This window comes from Myxine glutinosa, chromosome 12 (genome assembly GCF_964187855.1).
Source record: "Myxine glutinosa chromosome 12, kmMyxGlut1.1, whole genome shotgun sequence".
NCBI lineage: Eukaryota > Metazoa > Chordata > Myxini > Myxiniformes > Myxinidae > Myxine > Myxine glutinosa.
Genome location: NC_136272.1, coordinates 86,977,056 through 87,001,636, shown reverse-complemented (window position 1 = coordinate 87,001,636; position 24,581 = coordinate 86,977,056). Strand labels below are relative to the sequence as shown.

General features: G+C 43.2%; 1 protein-coding gene across 8 annotated transcripts in view; it reads right to left on the bottom strand.

The window, feature by feature from the left end:
* Positions 1–893: 893 nt before the first annotated feature.
* THUMPD3 (THUMP domain 3 tRNA guanosine methyltransferase) overlaps positions 894–24,581 on the bottom strand; it is a 38,195-nt gene continuing 14,507 nt past the window's right edge. For 7 of the 8 annotated variants that reach the window (XM_068132019.2, XM_068132015.2, XM_068132014.2 and 4 more), the window contains exons 5-12: positions 23,244–23,424; positions 11,249–11,490; positions 8,804–8,934; positions 8,407–8,476; positions 8,197–8,312; positions 7,782–7,886; positions 1,486–1,609; positions 894–1,376 (exon numbers count right to left, since the gene is read on the bottom strand). In XM_068132019.2, the coding sequence (XP_067988120.1) occupies positions 1,164–1,376; positions 1,486–1,609; positions 7,782–7,886; positions 8,197–8,312; positions 8,407–8,476; positions 8,804–8,934; positions 11,249–11,490; positions 23,244–23,424 (1,182 nt within the window). In that variant the 3' untranslated portion in view covers positions 894–1,163. The remainder of the gene's footprint in view (positions 1,377–1,485; positions 1,610–7,781; positions 7,887–8,196; positions 8,313–8,406; positions 8,477–8,803; positions 8,935–11,248; positions 11,491–23,243; positions 23,425–24,581) is intronic. The other variant, XM_068132020.2, reaches the window with a different exon arrangement.

Below are 24,581 nucleotides of genomic sequence, written 5' to 3'. Positions count from 1 at the left end.
GGGTGTTATATGCACTACTGCAATGACATTTCAGTAGTGCACAAACTGTCATGCACAATGAGCATTCAAATCAAGGGATGTTTTCTATACTGAGAAAGATAACACAAGGGCCAAAGGCTGGAACTTCTCTACATCCGATCAAATCATTTTCCTGGCTTCAACTCTCACCTCATCCCTCCGTTTATTGACAAGGGGATTTCACATCAACATGGAGTCCCTTTGCGATGCGTCTCCCTCTCATCTTGTTCATTTGTATGTCACATGTCCAGTTGTTCATCACGTTACCTTTCAAAAGTAAAAAGTAGGTCACACCTTTTTGAAGAAACTCAGCCATTTCTTTGAAAAGTGTTGTTGTTTACCTTGAAACAGTAGCAAGTGCAACATGCTGTTGTGAAGTGGTACAACATTTCACTTCTGTAAACGAAATTGAAGTGAGCAATATGTACAAAAACCAAAGCTGTTATTTTGCAACATTACAATTCGTGCCAAGACACAGTGAGGGGTACATCGAGGAGCTGACCCCCGACCCACCTTACAGTCTCAATCCGCATCGTCGGATTTGCACCTGGTGGCCCGATGGAGGAAGCTCTCCAAGGTCAGAACTTAAGCGATGACGACGACGTTCAAGTGGCTTTGCTGGAATGTATCGGGACCTCATTTTACGAGGCAATCCAAAAACCTTATGAAGCAGTGGCAGAGGTGTGTGGATGTGCAAGTGAACTACATTTTAAAAGAAAAAGTATTTGCTACAGGTGAAGCATATTTGGTGGGTAATTCACACGTTTGCTTTGTAATTGACAAACCCTAATATTCTGAAAATGGATTGGTGGTCGACACAAGTTTGGTGACAAGCCAACATCTCGATGGCATTCAGCAATATGTATAAAAGTCAATTTCAGTTTATACAAACGGCAAACTTTATATACAGTAATATCAGCTTGCACAAACAATACCGAAAACTCCTGCGATGTAATTAAATTAATTCAGGCAAATACAATGGATGAACATACCTCGTTACAGCGGGCATTGCAACATTTCAAAGCCTTGACACCAACAAAAGAACATTTCAGAACCGGTTTCCTTCACGACCTCATGGCATGAATCCAAAGCTATTCGAGTCACAAAAAAACAAAAACAGGGAATCTTCGTCGGAAATCCATAGATCAATCTTTGGCCAATTTCAATTCAGCCATTTCTTCACAAGCAATTGATGCGTTGTCAGCACGGTGCCAGCCTGACATGGAGTGCACGCCATCCTTGCCTGCACCGTGTGCCAGGGAGGTGCGGCGCAAAACAAACACTCCTGTGTGCAAACCTCCCACATTGGCCCAGGAAATGTTTACCTTCTTCCACAGGTGATTCACCATGTTCAGAGTCTGAGGAAAAAGAAAATTCACGTTTAACAGAATGTACAGAAGAAAGGGATCAGAGTTTGCGATGCAAAAGTGTTTGCACCATTCTGATTCGGCGATTTAAGCATACTACCTTAACCATGCACTTCTTGTCATGGGTGAGGAGAACAGCACGCCCCGAGCCTGGCCTGCACACTCGGGCCATCTCTTGGAGGCAAGAGGGGTACAGCTCCCAGTTTCGTTTCTTCGAGCCAATTCTGAAAGGGACAGAAAATACAAAAAATACTTGAAAATAAATAAATAAAAATACACGAGGCAAAAATGAAAGTAATTAGTACATAGCATGATTTGGGCTCAAGCCTGGAATTGGCTTCACGGTTAAGGTGGCTGCCTTAAGATCTTAGGGTCTTGAGTTTGAGCCCCTCTCGTGCCATTGAAATAACACCAGATGGTTGAATTCGCCTGTCATCCTTCTGAGGTCAACAAAATGAGTACCAGCTTACTGGGGTAATAAGCCGTTCGTGTTTCCTGCCTCGGAGTGGCGACCCGTCCAATAATGTACTCCTTAGCCAATGAAACTGCCTCAGCAGCCCTATGCTTCTCATGGCTTGAAAGTAATGGTTATTAAAAATTTTATCACTTGGGCTCAATGGGAAACTATATACAGTCACGTGAAAAAGTAAGTACACCCCATGTAAAGTTTTGACTTTTTCAACATATTTCAACATACAGCTATTTGATCTTCATTTCAACAATATTGATAGATAAAGGTGATATAATATAACAAATATCATGAAACATTTATATTTTGTAGTCCATTGTATATTTTAAATAAACATAAATGCAAATTTCACATGTGGAAAAAGTAAGTACACCCTTGGCTCTAATAGGTGGTATTGCCCCCTTTGGCAGAAACAACCTCATGTAGGCGTTTCTTATAACTGTCTACCAGTCTCTGACATCGACTGGGAGAAATTTTTGCCCACTCCTCCATGCAGAATTCTTTCAGCTGTGCGATGTTTGAGGGGTTTCTTGCATGCACAGCTCGTTTCAAATCCACCCACAAAATCTTGATGGGATTTAGATCCGGGCTTTGACTTGGCCATTCCAGAACCCTCCATTTCTTTGTTTTCAGCCATTCCTTGGTGGATTTACTGGTATGTTTAGGGTCATTATCATGTTGCAAGGTCAACCTTCAGTTGCACTTCAACTTTCCGAAAGATGGCCTCACATTATCCTCAAGCACCTTCTGGTACAATGAAGAATTCATAGTGGATTCTATGATGGTGAGCTGCCCAGGCCCTGATGCAGCATAGCTGCCCCAAACCATAATATTTCCACCACCATGCGTTACAGTTGGTATCAGGCTCTTGTGGTCAAATGCTGTCTTTGGTTTTCGCCAAACATGTCTTCTGGTACTGTGGCCAAATAGCTCTACCTTTGACTCATCTGTCCAGAGCACATTGTTCCAGAAGTGCTCGTCTTTGCCTAAGTGTTCATTGGCAAACTTTAGTCTTGCCCTGATGTTCTTTCTGGACAGCAAAGGTTTCCTCCTGGCACACCTCCCATGTAGATCAAATTTGTGCAGCCTCTTTCTAATGGTAGACTCGTGCACTTTGACATCAACAGTGGCAAGAGCTACCTGTAGGTCCCGTGATGACATTCTGGGGTTCTTAGAGACTTCTTTCAGCATCTTGCGGTCTGCTCTCGGGCTGAACTTGCTGGGGCGGCCGGGCCTGAGCAAGTTGGCAGTTGTTTGGAATCTTCTCCACTTGTAGATGATCTTTCGGACAGTCGAATGATTGATTTCAAATTGTTTGGAGATCTTTTTAAATCCCTTCCCAGACTCGTAGGCATCTATAACCTTCTTTCTGAAGGCCCCAGAGCTCTTTTGATCTTGGCATGGCGACGCCACACACTTCAACAACAAAGAGCAAACCAAACTAAATGTCTGAGGTTTAAATAAGACAGGTTCCTCCAAGATCCTCTCTAACGATGTTCTAATCATTTGCACCTGAGCTGGTGCACCTGATTCTAATTTTAGGTATTTGAAGTAGTGATAAATGTAGGGGTGTACTTACTTTTTCCAAATGCGAAATTTGCATTTATGTTTATTTAAATTATGCAATGGACTACAAAATGTAAATGTTTCATGATATTTGTTATATTATATCACCTTTATCTATCAATATTGTTGAAATGAAGATCAAATTGCTGTATGTTGAAATATGTTGAAAATGTCAAAATTTTACATACGGTGTACTTACTTTTTCACGTGACTGCAATTGCACATCCTGAATTATTTATTTCTGTATACATGGTCAAGGCCCATGGAAGAAATGGAGCAGAATTTGATCTCAAAACGTTTGGAAAGATGTCCACCAAGAATAATTACATCTCTATCAAGAACCTAAATTCGAGTTGATCTGCTAAGATGTCAAAATATCAACTTACCTACAAATGTCATGAAATTCTAATCAGGAAGTCAGAAGAACTTCAGACATGGCAAAGACTCCATATGTTTAATACAACACAAATACTCAAAAATATCTACCAAGATAAAACACATAAAGTACCTAATAGTTGTCTGCAGAGGATTTCACATCCAACAACACTCACAAGGCTCTTGGACAGCATTTCTGAACTACAAAATTGAGACCCCAAACTGTCCATTTGTTATTAGCACGTCCACTATATAGCAGGAGACGGGGTTTTGTAATCACTTGTGTGTGTGTGTGTCTGTGAATAAAAGAGAGAGATATAATTGTGAGGAACAGAAATGAAAAAACGAGGTGTGTGTGTGTGTGTGTGTGTGTGTGTGTGTGTGTGTGTGTGTGTGTGTGTGTGTGTGTGTGTGTGTGTGTGTGTGTGTGTGTGTGTGTGTGTGTGTGTGTGTGTGTGTCCGGGACGTAACCTTTTTATCATTTGAGGTATTGTCGTGCATTTTTCATCAAAGCTTTATCTATCTATAATTCCAGTAATCTCTGTGTGTATGTATGTATGTATGTATGTATGTATGTATGTATGTTTGTCTGTGACCGCTGTTTCTCGACAACCACGGGTCCGATATACTTTAAACTTGCCAGGTATATTGCTGGGGACCCGAGGATGTGCCTTTTCAAGGTTTCATATTAATCGGACAAGTAGTTACCGAGCTATGTCCAAAAAACGATTCAACCAATCAGAGAGCAGCGAGTTATCACGTGTGCCGAACGTGGCGAACAGACTCTGCCTCGGACGGCACATTTGAGAGCGTATTCATTTATTTCACGTTGGCAAACTATGTTGGCGTTAAACTATGTTTTAAAACTAATTAAAACTAATTTGCGATTCTTTCGCTTTCCTGCGCGTTTGTGCACGCTATGGCGATTTCTTTACCAAACTCCGCAAGCCGTTCGCTTTGGACCAAACCATTTCATGTAAATAGAGGGGGGGGATTGTCACCGTACTCGCAAGCCGTTCGCTTTGGACCAAACCATTTCATGTAAATAGAGGGGGGGGATATAATTTTAGATATAGATATAGTACGGGCATGCCCTAGTTGTGATAATATGGAGAAGGAAAATTAATAATTTTGTCAAAAGGTCAAAGGGTCAGCATCACATAAAATCAATTTTCATCCAATTGACCTGAAATTTAAATTTACCATTTGAGTTTTGTCATAAAATTTTCAACAAAGCTTTATTATGAGGGTATGGAAAAGGCAAATTAATAATTTGGTTAAAAGGTCAAAGGGGTCAGCGTCACATAAAATTGTGACTTTTCATCCAATTTACCTGAAATTAAGAATTTGCATATTGAGTCACTGAATTAGATCACCAATCAAAAGCTAAAAGCCGATTGGTTTTTTTAATATCAAAAGGTCAAGGTCGTGTAAAATCGCCAATTTTCAACCGACTGACCTGAATTTTCATATTGGGTCACTGAATTGGTTCAAAATTAAAAGCCAAGAGCCAGCGATTATTATTTTAATTTTTTTTAGATCAGAAGGTCAAAGGTCAAGGTTGCGTAATATCGTCAATTTTTGTCCAATTGACCTGAAATTTTAAGAATATGCATATTGGGTCACTGAATTGGTTCACCAATAAAAAGCAAGAAGTTGATTTTTTAAATTTATTTAAAGCTCAAAGGTCAAGGCTGCATAAAATCATCAATTTTCACTTTGTATTATTTTAAAACTGTCTTCATTATTTTGAGCATGCGGAAGATGATGTCTAAATACAAACGGACGTGGATGGGCTTTGCTTTTTCAGATGCTTTCTAGTTCTCCTTCTTATTAGTCCTCTACCTTGAGGGGACTATAGGTTTGCTCTCCGTCTATCTGTCTGTCCGTTCGTCACACTAAGTTTTATGCTTCTTTTTTTTTTCGCATACCCTTTAACATATTCAACTTAAACTTAGCACATGGCTTTATTATGATAAGTTACAGAACAAGTTTGATTTTCAGGCATTTCGCCTATTTTTCACTGAGTTATACCCTTTTTGAACTAAGAAAATATCACATATTATACATGGGTCAGTGTTCAACTGCCCTGACTCCACCGCAATGCTTTACATCCATTGGCTGGCCAGCTGGCCTGATTCCTCCCCAAATGAAGCAGCAGACCAGCAGGCCTCAGGGCTTAGGCCTGGGTGATAGTCCATGGCCCAGTGCATTTGGAATGATCCCAGGTGTATTATATATGCGCCACACAATGGCCACACGTGCACGCCACACAATATAACCACAATGTATTATATATGCGCATAAGCCGTATGCATGTTTATTTTTACTTCACATCCGTACATTGGTTTTTTTACATTCAGTTGATCACCACGCCTTTGCGGACGACAATCAGCTGTACAAAGGAAGCACGATTCAACAAATCGTGCCCACTGTTGAAGTGTTAGAAGGCTGTATTGCCGACGTGAAGGCGTGGATGACCCAAAACAAACTTCAGCTGAACGATGCTGAAACAGAGTCCATGATTGTAAGATCGCACAGATGTCCTCTACAATGTTCACTTCCTACCACTATTCATGTTGGTGAAACCGATGTAAACTTTGTTTCGTCGGCCAAGAACCTTGGTGTGGTTTTCGACTGTAACATGACATTTTCCAATCAAGTACTTGTAACTTGCAAATCAGCTCCATGTCTTCTTCTGGATCGCATCCATTCGCCACTTTCTTACTCCTCAGGCTGCTCTAACTCTGGTCTGTGCCCTTGTCCTCTCAAGGCTAGACCTATTGTAATTCTTTGTATGCTGGCTGCCCTCAGTTTCTCTTGGATAAGTTACAAAAGGTTCAAAACTCTGCCGCTCGTCTTGTCTGTAAGGCGAAAAAGTCTGACCATGTTACTCCGCTTCTTGAATCTTTACACTGGCTGCCTGCCTCTGCTCGTGTGCAATACAAAATTTGCACACTATGTTATAAATCATTGTGTGGAACGGGACCTCACTATATCTCTCCGATTTGCTCACTCTCTATGAACCTCGGCGACGGCTTCGTTCAAGCAACGACTCTATGACCTTAGAGCCGCCGCGCACCAGCACCAAGTCGTTTGGCGAGAAATCCTTTTCCTTTGCTGCCCCTCTGCTCTGGAATGACTTGCCTTCCTCTGTTCGACATGTTGACTCTCTTCCTGCCTTTAAAACCTGCATCAAAACCTATCTGTTTCACAAGTCTTTCAAAGTCCAAGTCCTGTTTTCCCTTTGGTTTGAGGTGGGACAGAGATCGAGAGTATGTCTGTGTACATGTGCGGAGGAGGGAGGGGAGGAGGAGGGGAGGAGTACACATCTGTGGGTTTTGAATGGGGAGGGAGAGGAATAGGACAAGAGTGAAGGTGTGTGTGTGTGTGTGTGTGTGTGTGTGTGTGTGTGTGTGTGTGTGTGTGTGTGTGTGTGTGTGTGTGTGTGTGTGTGTGTGTTCGCATGATAATGTAAAGTGCCACGAGGGTCGTTAACTCTGCTTGATGGGGCGAAAAAGACTATTATTATTATTACATATTGAACTGAAACTTGGTAGGGAACATGTATTGCAAAGCAATTCTCCCTCTTGTTCTTCTTATGTTCAGACATCCAAACTCAAAAATTGGTTTAAGCTCAGTACTTGGATTAAACACAAATCTACTGCATTTTACAGTGGGAAGGCCCATGACTACTCAAAATTTTCATAACTTGAAAAGATTCCAGAAAGTAGACATAGCTGCAGACCTACACATCGAGCAATGAAGGGCCAAGAGGGGTGGGTGGGACAACGCCTGTCAATCAGCCTGGTGGGTGCCACGGTGACAAACTGGACAAAATTAATTGAAATATATATTTTTTCATGATGTGTTTTAAACAACCCACTTTCAACCAGCAAACAGGAAGATTTTGTATCCCAAGCTTTAGGTGTGCAAACAAGTTGAAATTGTGCAAACATGCATGCCAATGTAGATGACACACCTACCTCTTCCCAAAAGGCATGTCCGTGATGCAGACATCAACTGAACCAGTTTTAAGTGGCAACCGAGAAGCATCCCAAAGAACAATGTCCACTGGGAGCACCTGGTTCCTGATGAGAAAATATAAAACAAAATTATATCAATAAAATAAAGAAAACAAATATTGGGTTATAATACCAGCAAATGCTTTTACTCCTTGGATGTTCCTAATAACATCGGATTAGTTAGCTTCAACTGTTTGTGTAAGACAGCAAGACATTTGTAGACATCAAGTGAGTGAAAGCAGGTGGGGTAGCCAGCTTAACATCAGCATCAAATGACGTGCTTCACGATGCCCTCCTTCGCCCCATTTACAGCACTCTAAAATGGCAGTTCCCCCATCCCTCTCTCCCTCACCCCCAATACAGGTAACCCACCTACCTGTCCATCTCCAGGTGCTGTCGGCTCAAGATGTTAACATTATTCTTTGATCGATTAGTCGCCATTGGAAAGTTGTCACCAGCAATGTGGAAGCACTGAGGCCACTCCAAGCCACCCTAATTGCGGGAAAGTTAAAAGGTTCAGGAAAGAAAAACGAATCCACGACCACTCCTGTACACACTTCCAAAACCACGACTTTTCCGTGAATACCTCGACTGGAATCGCCCCCGTCCCGCACATTGGATCAATGACGACATCAGCAGGTTCAAGATTGCACATTCTGTGCACAAAAGGGGTTAAAAACACACACGGTGTGTTACTTATTTTGTAACCTAATTGCCTATCCTTACATCGATCTTAATATTCTTGCTGTCAACAAATTATTTTTGTCAAAAAGGAAACAACATGGTTTGAGAGAGGGGGAATAATTTATATAGAATAAAAAACATCAAAACAAAAAATACTTTTGAGTTTCGACCCGAGAATCTCTCATTCCACCTTCAAAACGTGCAACTCTGGAGGTTACAATATACAGCTAAGAGAGAGAGAGATGGAGAGGGAGAGAGGGAGAGAGGCCGTGCGGGGTTCTTGAAAAGGGAACACTTGCCGTAGCATCCCGTAGGCCAATGTGGAGCGCAACGTTGTGGGGCCAAAATGAGTGATGTTTCTTCGGTGCAAACTCTCCTCGGTCAACGCAATGCCGACACACATCTCTTTATCACGGATATTCAACAAGATCTAGCCAGGATTAAAAGGGAAAAAACATAAATTCAAACACCATTTTCTTACATTTGTTACGGATTCGTCACTTCCGTTGTTGTGGTTTTCATCCCCTTGAAACATTTCTGGTTCTATGTAGAATTATTATTATTGTTTGAGGGAGATAGCCATTATTATTGTCACAAGGTAAAAATGTTAATGTTAAATGAAACAGGAAACCGGATCGGGAACTGGAAGACGAGGAAGAAGAGGGAGAAAAAAGGGCGGAGCGAATGAGTCGGACAAGAAAGCCGAGTTGCTCCGGGTTCTGAAGCGAATGTTGGCGAGCCAGAGTCACTAGCGAACTTTCGGGTTTCCGGGAGAGGAATTCCTACGACAGAGTTGTCATCGCTGTGACCGGTCAACCTGCATGTCAGGTTTTGCGATCGATTCAGGAGAGAATCATCGCCGTGCCGTGCGCCATGAGACAGGGTCGTCGGCCATTTTGACTCGCGCAGGATTTGTGCTTCGCTCGCGGTTTCGTTTCTTTTCGACAATTCTCACCGCATTCAGACGCCGATCTGGGGCGTGTGTGTGACACGGATTTTTGAAGGCTAATTCGTCCATATCCGAGGGTGTGATCTCTCGGTCGCCTGTCGGGCACCGTTGGATTTCCCAGTCGCCTTGAGGGTGCCTTTGTACAGCTTCGGCTGTGTGACTGCCCTGGCCATCCGCACGGGATTCTGGTCGTTTGGACATCGTTCTGGCGATCGCTGGAGCGAATCAACTTCGTCTTGGAGCCGGGAATAAGAGACATTGGGGAAGGTTCTTGTTGCACTCACTTGGAGCACAGTGAGTTATATATTGCAAAACTGATGGTACCATCATATGACATATTGATTGTACTTTTGAATACTATTGTTGTTGTACCGTTATTCTTGTGTGATCTCAATACAATATTTGTTTGTGAGTAACAATTGGGGTGGCTTCTCCATTGATCTTCGACACACAGAATAACACATTTTTCTGCCGTGACTCCTCTCAGGGCTCGGAGGTACACTGTGACCAGGGGTCGGGGAGGAGCACGTAACACATTGTTTAATTAACAATGAATGCATGGAAATTCCAAAATCAACTGTTCTGGAATCTCAGTCTTGGCCAATCAAGGTAAGATTCCTGCTTTCTTGTCAGAAAACCTGATGATTCTGTTACTTACTCTTCGTATCTGAAGTAGGCCATTCCCATTAAACATGTGAAACTAGAAAGTCACTCGGTAGAGAGAATACCTCCGCCAGGCTGCACAATTTACATTTTGTCTTCCACTGATAGGGTGGATCCAGATCCACACCTGAACCAAAACCGAATCTGCTTGTTCTTCCCACCTAACAAACTTATCCACCTACTTTGTCATAATCCATCCACAACTTTTTAAAATATGCCATGTTATCGTTTTTGGGCCGTATCTCTCAATTGTGACGAATCACTTGGAAAAAGAAAACCAAAAACATCTCGTATCCAGATCCGGATCTTCACCAAAATCGAAGCGATTCAGCTTCGTCACACATACAACCTGTCCACCAAGTTTCATCCAAATGCACTGCTAACTGAGATATCGTGCTATATATTCTTTTTGGCCTCATCCCTCAATGTTGAAGAATCGCTTTAAAAATTGGTTCAAATGAAAATACCAACCTCTCTACCAAGTTTAGTCTGAATCCATCCACAACTTTTTTTCGAGATATGTCCTCTTCACAGACAGACAAACAAACAGACAGGGGTGAAAACATAACCTCCGTCCACCTTCGGTGGTGTAGGTAGCTACCTGGTTAATTTATGCTAACAGAGCAGAAGCTGATTCCCAGACAGCAACCACACTCCAAGTAGTGTAACCTCGTGTCAAGGAACCTCCAAGAAGACCAGACCATTTGCTTTCCAGTGTACAGGCAGGAATTTGGGATTTGTTCATGGTGATGGCAACAATTCACTTACTCTTTAACAAAAGCCACCATGGGATCTTACACATCTACCAACCAAAGCTAGCAGAAAGGATACCTGCTTTCGCAACTATCTGATCGACGGCACACACATTTTTTTTTTTGTAGAAAATTCAATCGTGACATGGCACTTCTCCTGAAACCAGCTGTTTCCAGAAACTTAAGATCCACCAGAGCCTTTCCACAACCTCCAAGTTGCCAACCTAGTAATTCTTAGCATAAGCCCACTACCACACACCCCAACAAGAACATTCATCGATTACTGAACAAAATACAAAAAAGAACGATAAAATAAACTAACATTTAGCAATAGTGCATCTGTCGAGTCCAACATCAAACAAATAAACAGTAAGACCCACCTCAATATCAAAATTTTTCATATCTGCCTTCCAGCTGAATCGGTCCTGCACAGCTCCTCCAAATTCTCGTGCGGCTTCCATAGAAGAAAACGAGTGATGCTCCCCAACACGGTTACATGTCACACGAAAACGGACAGCCTTCGGGTCAGTACGTGCAGGATCTACAGATGAAGGCCCTTCCTGGTCACCTTTACAGCTCTCTGCGAGTTCAATGGGACTACTTGGCTGTTCCTCTTTGGTTTCTGCAAAATAAAATCCAAAACGAGGCTCATTTTAAATTGGCAAAAATTATATTTTGGGAGATTTAAGGAGGTAGAAAAACTATTGCTGGGGGTTTTTTCAAATTCTCCAACCAGGATACACATCATCACATCGATTTTTCTTAGCAAGAGGTTTTTTTATTACCTTCGCAAAAGCGGAAGGTTATGTTTTGATCGCTGTGTATTTATTTGTATGTCTGTGTGTGTGTATGTTAATCGCATAACTCAAAAAGTATTCAACCGAATTGCATGAAATTTGGTGGGATGATTGGTTATTATACGGGACACATTTGATTAGATTTTGGGAAACAGATTTGCTCAAATTCTGACTATTTTTAACTCGATCGTATTTCACTCAAAGTTATGAGCGACTGAAGAAGAAGATGTCCATCCAGGACGTCATCACTATAACGCGATCTCCCGCGATCATTTCAACCTCAAAAAAAATTATAATTGCAGATTTGACAATAGATGAGGCATATTAACAAACGAATGAAACAGATTTGCTCAAATTCTGATTTTTAAAAATCGATCGCATTTCACATAAAGTTTGAGGTACTAAAGAAGAAGAAGATTCGTTTAGCTTCTCAGATAAAATAAATAATTCTGTCTGCAATTTCAGGTTAATTACCTTCGCAAAAGCGGAAGGTTATGTTTTGATCGCTGTGTATTTATTTGTATGTCTGTGTGTGTGTGTGTGTATGTTATTCGCATAACTCAAAAAGTATTCAACCGATTCGCATGAAATTTGGTGGGATGATAGGTTATTATCCGGGAACCATTTGATTAGATTTTGGAATCGATCGGGTCAAAGGTCAAGGTCAAGGTCATGAAAAGGTCAAAATCGTCTTTTTACCATAGCGCGGTCAATTTGTGTCCAATTTGTATGAAACTAATGCCAAAATGTTCAGAATTCAATGCCCAATCTTGTGATATGCGACATGACACTCTGACGTCATAACCCTTGTTAGCGGTTGGGGGCCAAAGGTCAGGGGGGTCACACCCTTGCAAAATGTGCGGTTTTTTAAAAATCATAACGCGGTCAATTCGGATCCAAATTGGATGAAAGTAGATGTGTCATTCTTATGTGTCATGATGTTTTCGACTGTTGGTGCAATTTGAAGAGATGAAAAACAGAACATATATATATATATGCATATTTTACAGTTTTAAGGATGCATGTAATAAACTTGGATTAGCAGCCGTAAACATGGTTCTTTCCGTGCAAATCAACGGGACTATGGCACAGTGACAACGAATCAGCGCCGAGGCGACCATCGGGTTCCCACCTACTATAAATAGTTTATTTATAGACAGACGGACAAGTGGGCGGGTCGATACAGAGCTACTGTGGACTATGGTACCAGGAGAGGCGTATTTCACAACTAATGCTTGGTTTTATCAATAGTACATGAACTTTAATCGCGTGTTTTGCAACTGTCGTGTCATGTCCTTTAGGTAATCTAGAATATACTGTGGGTGAGTTGACACCAGATAATTTGAAAGCTGATTTTATTATAGGCTACCTCTAACACAAAAACGTATATTTTGTTCTAAGCTATGATTACAACAGCAACTAGCTGATGTCATACGTTCTAAATATAGCAGATACAGCTACAATAGTATATTCTGAAAATAACACAATCCTCTGATATGATACATCTCTATTGTGCAACATGCTGACGTCATACTTTCTAAAAATAGCACAGCAAGCCAATGTAATATTTTTCACTTGCTCAACCAGCTGATGTCGTGATTTCTAGAAAAAAATAGCACAATCTGAATCAGCTGATGTAATTTCTCTGTCCCAACCAGCTGATGTCGTCATTTCTAAAAATAGCACAATCGGATTAATGTGTCATACTTGTCTATTGCACAACCAGATAATGTCATGCTTTCTAACAATAGCACAATCATCGGACATGAAACGTAGTCTATTGCAACATGCTGATGTCACACTTATTTACAAAATGATGACATCATTTAGTGGAATTACAGGGTTGACATTTTATATGGAATATATATTTTGGTGTTCTGGCTTCTATCAAGTCACAAAAATAAAGTATAATAAAATTAAAGTTCTGATCATCGAAGCTAGTAACCAACAAACACAAAATAATGTAAATTTATGTGAATCAACTTTTAATTCATAAAAATATCCATATTACAAAATTACAAATATATTACTGATTTAATGTAAACCTTGTACATCTGTATGTATCTTGAATTGTGCAATGTTCATGCTCTGTCAGCAGATTTTTGGCTACATGCTGACATCATACTATCTAAAAGTAGCAATCTAAAAGTAGCACATCCAGCTGACGTAATATTTTTCTCTTGCTCAACGAGCTGATGTCGTAATTTTTAAAAATAGCACAATCAGCTGATGTAATATTTTTCTCTCTCCCAACCAGCTGATGTCATCATTTCTAAAAATAGCACAATCACATTAAAATTTCATACATATTGTACTTGTCTATTGCACAACCAGATGATGTCATGCTTTCTAAACAATTATATTTAGAGCACAATCATCGGACATGCAACTTATCTATTGCAACATGCTGATGTCACACGTATTTACAAAAGGATGACATCATTTGGTGCAATTACGTATCTCAATTGTGCAATGTGCATGCTCTGTCAGCAGATTTTTTTTGTATAAATAGGTTTACTGAAGTATCATTTTCAATATTGCAGCCAGCTTTGGGTCTGTACATTCAACCGGAACTTGAAGAACAATATGCCTCGATCCAGATCAAGAAGCCATGAGCAAAAACGAAAAGACCAGAGGGAAAATATGCGGGCTCGGCATGAACAGGAATCAACAGTGGAAACTGCTCGACGTCGCGCATCACTCAGGGAATCGGCCCAGAGACACAGAGAACGAGAGTCTTTCGAAGAAACTGAACGACGTCAAGCAGATAACACGGAATCAACACAGATACACAGAGAAGGCGAGTCTTTAGAAGATACTGAACGACGTCGTGCAGCTAACAAGGAATCGACCCAGAGAGACAGAGAAGGGGAGTCTTTGGAAGATACTGAACGACGTCGTGCAGCTGACAAGGAATCGACCCAGAGAGACAGAGAAGGGGAGTCTTTGGAAGATACTGAACGACGTCGCGCCACACTACGAGAAAGGGTGCGTAGTCGACGAGAAGAGGAAATCCCAGAACAGACAGACAGACGCAGGATTTCAATGAGGGAGCAAATGCAAAAAAACATTGCAGCCGAGACGCAAGAACAGACGGATACTCGCAGGACTTCGATGAGAATACGAATGCAGAAAACCATTCAAGTCGAGACGCCTGAACAGACAGATACACGCAGGGCTTCAAATAGAGACTCCACCACACGATCTCGCAAAATGGAGGCTTCTGCTATACCTACTGTTGTACAATGTGCCGCAAACTTCAGAGCCAAGATCCAAGAGGGCCCCATTTATATATGCTGCTCCTGCCATCGCCTCATGTACAGGAGATCTGTTGTCCAAATGAACAATGAAAAGTACAACAGTGCACTGATAAAACAGATCATGGAACATGGTGGTGCCTTGGAAACCAATGGAAAGTTGTGGCTCTGTACAACGTGCCACAGAACACTGAAGCGAGGAGAAATCCCGACTCAGTCGTGGGCCAACGGGTTAGCACTTGACGATGTCCCGCCTGAGATGAGTGACCTCCGGCCACTGGAAGTACGACTCATCAGCCAAAGGATTCCCTTCATGAAGCTTGTATCCCTGCCGAAAGGTGGCCAGAAATGCATTCACGGCAGTGCGGTGAATGTGCCATCAAAACTTGACACAGTGACAACACTTCTTCCACGATTGCCGCAGGACGCAGAAGTTGTTCCACTGAAACTCAAACGCAAGCTCGCGTACAAAGGCCACTACATGCACGAATATGTACGTCCTAAGAAGATCATGGCGGCTCTAAAGTGGCTTCAGCTCAACAATCCACTGTACAAGGACATCACACTTTGTATGGATTGGGAGGCAATATGGGAACAGGATGAATCAGATCTGTGGGAAGCCATGACTCTCAATGAAGGAGCACCCCGGGAAGCCAACGTACAATCACCGATGTCATCATCACTGGTAATTCAAAATAATTATCAGGGTCTACAACACCTAGCAAGATCGCGACATCTTGATGTCGTCAACGTACCGGCGGATGGGAACTGCTTCTTTCATGCCGTCTCTGTATCCCTTCAAGCATCAGGCGTTCAGTCAACAAGTGCATCTGATTTGAGGGCCCAACTAGTACACTTCCTTGAAGACTCCACCTCGTCTCGTACCTATGCTGGTTTCGTTCCCAGGAATTCTCAAGGACTAACTCCAAGTCAACAAGAATCTCCAAACCGCAGGATGACCAGATATGTTACAGCACTTCGCGGTGGAGAATGGGCCGATAACATCGCAGTGCAGGCTATTGCTCAAATGCTCAACATCAACATCCGGGTGCTCAACACCATCACCCCAGACTGGATGCACGACATTCACCCGACAGGCACACGAAGCGACAACACCATCACATTGGGTCTCATTGGAGAACAACACTACGTAGCTCTTGAAAACTCCACCAACCACCAGGAAACACCAAGCAACAGCCCCAGGAGCACACACGAAGAGCAACAAGATGACGTCGCATCGGAACCGGACGACAGACTGCGAGGGATTCCCTACGATACTCTCCTCCAAGAAGAAGGAAATGCAGACAAAACTTACTCCGTGGCTCCAGCAGAAAATCTAAAACCCTGTGCCTTTCTGCTTGATGAGTTATTCGAAGAACTCGCCAATCCGTCAAAGTATCCACATGGCAGTGGTGGACTTTCCGCGAAAAGACCCAAGAGCATCACTCCAAGGAAGTACTTCAATCAAAGACTACTGGATGCCGATGGACGCTTTGCCAAGGACATCGATTATTTGCTTGCTGCACAGTACACAGTGGAATCCAAGCAAATACTGGATGATCTGCAAATATCGATGAGACAAACACACGGAATGAGCTTCCAGAACCGCCCAATCAACGCCGGTTTGTTGAAGTCATCTGACAATGTACAAGCAATGATCCGCACAGACACAGCATTCAGGTTTCTGAAAAACGTACGTGGATCACCTGCATACTGGAAAACGACGCTACTGGATTTGCTAGGCATGGTGCGGCAACTCGGCACTCCCACTTGGTTCCTGACACTCTCAGCAGCGGACATGCAATGGCCTGAGGTCATCCAGAGCATAGCCAGGCAGTACGGGACCAAACTCAGTGATGACGATGTGAAGAACATGAGCTGGGAGGACAAATGCAAATGGCTCAGAAACAACCCAGTCACAGCGGCCAGACAATTTCAACACAGACTCGAGACTTTCTTTAAGGAGTTCATAGGCTCAAAGAGCAATCCCATTGGACAGCTTGAGGACTTCATGATCCGCGTGGAATTCCAAGCTCGTGGGTCGCCACATGCGCACACGATCCTGTGGATAAAAGACGCCCCAAAGATCGGAGTCAACACGGATGAAGAAGTCTCTGCGTTTATTGACCGCTACCAATCCTGCTCCCTACCTGAAGATGATGACGATCTACATGAGCTCGTCACGTCTCTCCAAAGCCACACCCACTCGCGCACCTGCAGAAAAGGCCAAAACTGTCGGTTCAGGTTTCCTCATCCACCGAGCCAAACCACACTCATCGCCAAGCCACCAACAGAAGAAGATCCTGTTCTCGCAGCACGCCAGATCAGCGAGAAGCAAGAGGTTCTTCTGAAAGTGAAACGGGAATTAGAAAGTCCTGAGTGTCCTCGGGACATCACACTTCCGGATTTGCTGCAGAGAGCCGAGGTTGATCAGCTCCAATATGAAGAAGCGGTGAAAGTGGCCAAGACAGGAAAACAGATCATTCTGAAGCGTCAACCACGTGAGGCATGGGTCAACCAATACAATCCGGACATCCTCCATACATGGAGAGCAAACATGGATCTCCAGCTCATCCTTGATCCGTATTCCTGCATCATGTACGTGACGAGCTATATGCTGAAAAGTGAGAGAGCTATGGGAGAACTACTCAGAGCAGTCGTAGACGAATGTCGAGGGGAAGAGATCAAGTCAAGACTTCGAAAAGTGGGTTCAGCTTTCCTGCACAACCGAGAGGTCAGCGCTCAGGAAGCTGCATACAGACTTCTTTCTCTGCCACTGAAGAAAGCCAGTCGAACAGTCGTTTTCGTCAACACTTCCCCAAAGGAGAAACGAGTGGCAATGCTTAAACCGCGGGCTCAACTGATGGACATGGACGATGACTCAGAAAGCATCTACTGCACATCTCTTCTCGACAGGTATTCAGCTCGGCCACAAACTCTGGAGGACATGTCGCTGGCTGAGTTTGCAGCAAATTATACCACTACGACCGCTGGTAATGCTGCAGAGGGACATGACCATCAACCACAAGTCTTGTCTGATGATGAAGCTGAAGAGGACGATGAACCACGAGGTGCAGCTACCACGAAAATCCAATTAACAAACGGATTGGGACAGATGCACAGACGAAGAAAACCCTGCATCATCAGATTCCACCAAGAAAAAGCCGAGGGAGAAGCCAAGTACCGCAACCTCCTCATGCTATACCAACCTTGGCGGAATGAGGAAACCGACATCAAGGGAAATTGCGCGTCATTCCTGGAGAAGTATCAACAAGTCCAGGCTCTTGTCCGAAACAACGAGCAGAAATTCACCCACAATGCCGGGGAAATTGACCAAGCACTGCAGGACCTTCACGAGTTTGGTCCCCCTGAACACGCTTGGGACGCCATGGCACCGAACGCACTACACGAAGAAGCACAACAGGAAGAGGAGGGCGCAGTGAATGACAGATTTTTGGAGCAACCAGACATGGCAGAGAATATCGATTTGGGCCCCGAAGCACGCTCCAACAACTCGGAATTTCATGCTCGTTTCAATGCAGAACTTGGGAAGACACTCATGACACCTCAACAATACAGATAAATGATGAGAACCTTGAATGTCCAACAAATGGAAGTCATCAAGGTGCACCGCAAGTGGTGCAAGGACATGATACGCGCTCTGAAGTCTGATGGACCAGTTCCCGTCTACAGGTTATTTCTCAGTGGACCGGGAGGTGTCGGGAAGAGCCACTTGATCAAACTGGTGCACCACGAGACAATGAGATTACTGAAACCCTTGTCGGGGTACTTTGAGCCTGACGAGCTGCCCGTTATCCTCACTGCTTTCACAGGAACGGCTGCATTCGGCATCGAGGGAATGACACTGCACTCTGCCTTCAGCTTTGCTTGTGGACCACGCAGCAAGAGAGAATACATGCCTGCGAGTAGCGAGAAACTCAACTCCCTCAGATCGCGCCTCGGGAAGCTCAAATTGCTCATAATAGACGAGGTGTCCATGGTTGGAGCAGATCTGCTCTATCACATCCACCGGCGACTACAGGACATCACAGGGCAATCAGATCCCGACTCCCGTTTTGGAAACGTCAGCATCCTTGCCGTCGGGGACCTTTTTCAGCTGCAACCAGTGGGTCAGAATCATGTCTTTGGTCTTCCTTCTGATTGCTACGCCAGGTTACATGGATCCCTTTGGGAAGAAAACTTCTCTGTCATCGAGTTGACTGAGAGCATGAGGCAGAAGGACGACAAGCAATTTGCTGACCTGCTCATGAGGGCCAGAAAAGCTACCTGCACAGAGGACGACATCAAGCTACTGAAGACTCGAGTCGTCACTTCATCTGACAACACCTACCCTGCTGATGCCCTACACGTCTTTAAGACCAACAAAGAAGTCGACATCCATAACTTGTCACACATCAAGAAATCACAATCACACATCCATGAGATCAAGGCCATTGACAAGCGTAAGGATGTCCACACAGGCCAGCTTACCGTGGTGATGCCATCTAAAGCATCCGACACTGGAGGACTGCGAGAAGTTGTCGTGGTCACAATGGGGGCACGGGTCATGGTCACTGTCAACATCAACGTGTCCGACGGCCTGGCCAACGGTGTTTGTGGAACTGTCGTTGGGATTGAGACCACAGGAAATCAGGTGATCGTCATCCTTGTCAAGTTTGACAGTCTTCGAGTCGGAAAAGATGCCATCGCCCAGAGTCAATACAAGCAACAGTATCCTGACGCAGTTCCGATTATGAGGCAGGATGTCCAGTTCTTCACAGGAAGAGGACGACAATCCGTGGAGGCCAGACGAACACAGTTTCCACTCACACTTGCCTGGGCCTGTACCATCCACAAAGTCCAAGGAAAAACGCTGGAGCAAGTTGTAGTTGCCATGGAAGGGAGAGGGAAATTTATGCCAGGACAGGCATACGTCGCCATGAGCCGTGTACGATCTTTGCAAGGACTGTTCTTTCTCGGGTTCGATGCAAGTCACATCCGCATCAACCCAGTCGTTCAACAAGAAATGGATCGTCTGAACAACGCTGCAAAAAAGAATCACCCCTTGCCGCATTACCAAGCTGATAACAGATGCGTCAAAATCAGTTTTCTGAACGTCCGATCTTATCTCGAGCACTTTGATGACATGAGGAACGATCCAGCTATCAGAAAGATGGATGTGCTCTGTTTTGCTGAGACATTTTTGCATGACGGCCAACGACTAGGACCGGAACAAATGCTCAAGCAGGACGTTCAATGCTTTCGAGCTGAGAGGCCCCTCGACCACGGGATTCACAGAGGAGGCATTATGATTCAGGCTCCACAGGAGATGACTCCAGCGAGTTTGGACACACCATCCACAGCACTGGAGTACACAGGAATCGCCCTCCACGCCCACCGAAGGACAATCAACATCGTGACCGTGTACAGGCCTCCATCACAGGGTCCTAGGATATTCAAAGACCGTCTTCAACAACTGATGACCACACTGAACACAGAAAACCTGACGGTCCTCCTCGGAGATTTCAATTTTGACTTGCTGGACACCCCTGACCATGACATCCTCCAGCTGATGGCTCACCACGGGTTTCGCCAGTGTGTGACCGGACCAACGACTGACCAAGGATCGCTACTGGACCACGTCTACGTCAACCAGCCAGTCACTGTACATGTGGATGTCGTGGACACATATTATTCAGACCACGATATCATTTGCGTCTCTCTGCAAATGTGACTTTTCACCTATGATGAGATGTATTCCTACTTTTAGTTCTTTTATATTATACACAATTATCACTAGTTCATGTATGACTGCATACAGTTAGGTCAATTGGAATACTACGTTCTATTTTAGGCTGATGTATTGTTAGTAACATATAGTTCATGTATTGTTTTTCAATAGGAGTATGCATGTTTACATTATGCTGTAACTTTTCTCCAATTGTTCTCAATTGCAAAACAAGAATTTCAAAAGTAATACAAATTAAAGGTATTAATTCTCATTCATTTTTTTATGGATGTTACACAATTTAATGGTAATGTTCAGGGAACTTGTTTCACGAACGTCCGGCTTTGGACATGTATAGTTATGTACTTGTCAGAAAAATATAATAAAATACATATCAACAGAACAACCATTTCTCTGTCTCATATTTTTGCAGCACTTCGCAGCACATAGAGTCCAAATGTTATCAAGTACCACCACATGGATGTGATTACAATATCAAACTTTTGGCGGGATAGAATGGTTTAATTTGAAACAAATCTTCCCGCATGACAACGTAGGTGTGGCTTTGCTACACAGATCTTGTAGTCTTTTATTTTGGCAACAAAAGTAGCTGCGGCGAAGGTATGCGCTCTACCGAGTGCCCGTTCTAGTTTTTTTTTGCATTTATCCAATCATGGAGGAGCTTGCAAGTACATTAAACGCAAAATAGAAAGATTAGTGGATTAATAGATACCAGTGTATCTTTGCACGGACATACACATAGAGTATATGAGATTTGAACTGGGGTTACCCACATCATGAGCTCGGGGTTGAGATGGGAATACTAATGGGATAACCCAGAATAATGTTATTGGTATTCATTCAGAAAAGGATCCAAAAGAAAAATGAAAATAACAAAACGAATCTACTCGTATATTCACAACGAATCCGATGTGGTTTTGATTCATGAAGATAAGTGTATTTGGAACATACATAAACTATAAACATTACAGGAAGCTCGGTTTCTGACAAAGGAGAAATTAGAATCCTTTCTATAATTCACGGACCGCTGTGTGTTTGGTATGTGTGTTTGTCACACTACTCCTACAATTCTGGGATGATTACACAAAGACTTGCTACATGGGATCAGTATGACCCCAATTAGTGCATAGGGGTGTTTTTATCTTTGCTGGTGGTCTTGCGGGGTGGGGCATGGGGGTAGGAGGGAGGCAGATTCTCCAGGTAAATGGGTATCATGTGGCACCCCCTCTAGGTAGGAGAGGGTATTACCTTTAAAGTACAGTATTCCAATCCCCACGTTTACCAGTGCAGCGAGGTATTTTGAATTATAAGCAGTAGGCATGGTTTTGCTTCGTGAACATAACCCGGGTTATTTTTAATTTATTTATTTACGGGAACAATTGAGAACGCTGTCAGTTGCCTACACACCATCCAAATAAAGGTAGACATCAGAATAAAGGTAGACATGCTTGGAACAAGATCTTGGAACAATTAGATCTAGATGCTTGGAACAATTAGATCGCCCATAGAGCAGGCACTTTGCTAGTAAATACCAGTAATTTCAAGGGGGGCATATCTACATGCCCCCGTCCCTTCCCCCAGAAGATAAATGGAGTGAAAAAGACAACTTTAGGACCCTTAATCATATGTGGGCGGCTTGTCTACTAGCCTGGCATTTGAACGTTTCTGAATCAAGTTTGTAGTTCGTTTTTCGTATGCAGCCTGTGGCTGCTAGTTGCATCATTTCTCTGGAAGCCCGTTTGTGCCGCTGATGCAGTGCACCAATTACCAGGGAGCTGCTACTAAGCCGTTTAAGTTTCTCCGATGTTTTCCATTTGCCACCCTCTGAAGGATGACAGGCTGAGTCAGAGTCAACCCCTGGCGTTAATTCAACGATCGACCAGGATTTGAACTCAGGATCCTAGGATCCCAAGCCAGCACCCTAACCATCAAGCCGAGGGAATCAATCCAGGCTCTCTGAATCAAGAAAATTGTGGTGAAAGGATATACCATAGTTTGAAGATGAAAACTTGTAAACCAAATGCATAAGTCTATATTATAAAAGGAGCCGTGTCTGTCTGTTTGTTTGTCCGTTTGTTTATTTGTCGTGTTATAACTTGAGAACGGATTAATGGATTTCAATAAATCCAACTACGGTGGATTCGGATAACTCCCGGGAGTGTTTGTGATCCCCAAAAAACCTTCTTTTTTTTTTATGGGTGCATGGCCACGTGTGTCAAAACTGCAAAGGCCAACAGGTGACGTTGGTTATCCCTGCACGGAGAGCAGGATCTCCCAGGAATCCTTTTTTTTTTTTCCCCCATAGAGTAGCCATTGCAGCAAAGATTGGTATTTCCATCAGCGAAGCGACGGGTCTTCTATTCTAGTACAATTCAAAACAGGCTTAGAATAATAGCAGAGGAAAAAAACCCCCAATAACATTAAGCTTATCCACAAATTATGTACATCGGTCATAGTGGATGAGAAGTTTTAATTCACCGAGCAGAAATGCACATATTGTACTTAGAAGTGCAAGCAACGAACACATGTTAAACAATCGCAATTCAAAAACAAAGGGGATGATTGGTCATACCAGACAGCTCATTGTTCGTCCCAGCAGAAACTTGCTGTTCATCCCGAGAGCGAATTTCTTTGGCACGCGACGCACTCTCACCCTTCTTACGCTTTACACTGTTATTGAATCTCCAGACCTCCAAAGACACATCCCATGACAACTGGCTCACGAGCTTCTGAAAATCCTCCAAAGCTTCCTCCTACAGAGGGCATCGATCAGAGTTAACATCAAGCGCAGTACTTAAACGTGTGCACGATGCAAGACACGTACAACAAAATATGGCGTACAGAGTTAAGGGCATCTCGCTAAAACACGAAGTGCAGAGACAAGAAATGCACACAAGTGTAAATAAAGGACTTGAAGAAAATAAAGGTCCAGTGATCAAATTTAAAATGTTAAAATCATTCACGGCGAACAAGCTGCTCCTCCACACCTGATCACCTGCAGAGTAAAATATATATATATAACAGATATGGATTTATTGAAGTGTCGACAATATGCAATTTCCAATGCGTCTCCAAGTTCCTTTCACTACCATGCACGGCAATAAAACAGTGCCAAGTGGGTTTAAAGGTTACATACATCATGTTGAAAATATCCTGAAATACAGTATGTTGAAAGTTTGATGGTGTCATCTTCTTCCCAGGTTGACTGCCATGGATCTCCACCTCTGTCAATCCAATGATGCCCTCACACATGCCACATAGATCAACTGCATCCAGTTCGTTATATCAGTCATCCATTTTCTCCTGTGCATCCCTCTCCTACGTTTTCCATTGATCTTCCAGTTCAATCTTCCAGCTTCAATAGATCTTCCAGTAAAACATTGCTTCAAAAAGGGGACCAAAAAAACAACAACAACCACGGTCCCCGAAAAAGGCCAACCCCCGCTTGCGGGGAAAAATGGCCTCTAAAGGTGTTTTTTTTTCTTCTTTTTTTCCAGTTCAATAACTGGCTCCGTCTACCATCTACTCTAATGATGACCAAATAACTATATTGCGTCTTTCCTTGATGTTCTGCACTAATTTTCTCTTTTCTCCAGCCATTTACAATACTTCCTCATGTGTCTTCCTATCGGTGTAGGATATGTGGAACATCCTCCTCTATGTCCACATCTCAAATGCATTCATCTTATCAATAGTCTCTCTCTGTTCGTTGTCCATATTTCTGCCGCATGTAATAAATATGACAAAATGTAGCACCTTGACATTATATTCCTAAAATTCAGCTTCAGCTTCCTTGATGTTAACACGACCTTCACTCGAACGAAGCTCGTCTTGGCTATCTCAATTCTCCTTCGAATCTCATGATCACATCTCCCATAGTCTGCGATAACCTGCTCAAGGTAAGTGAATC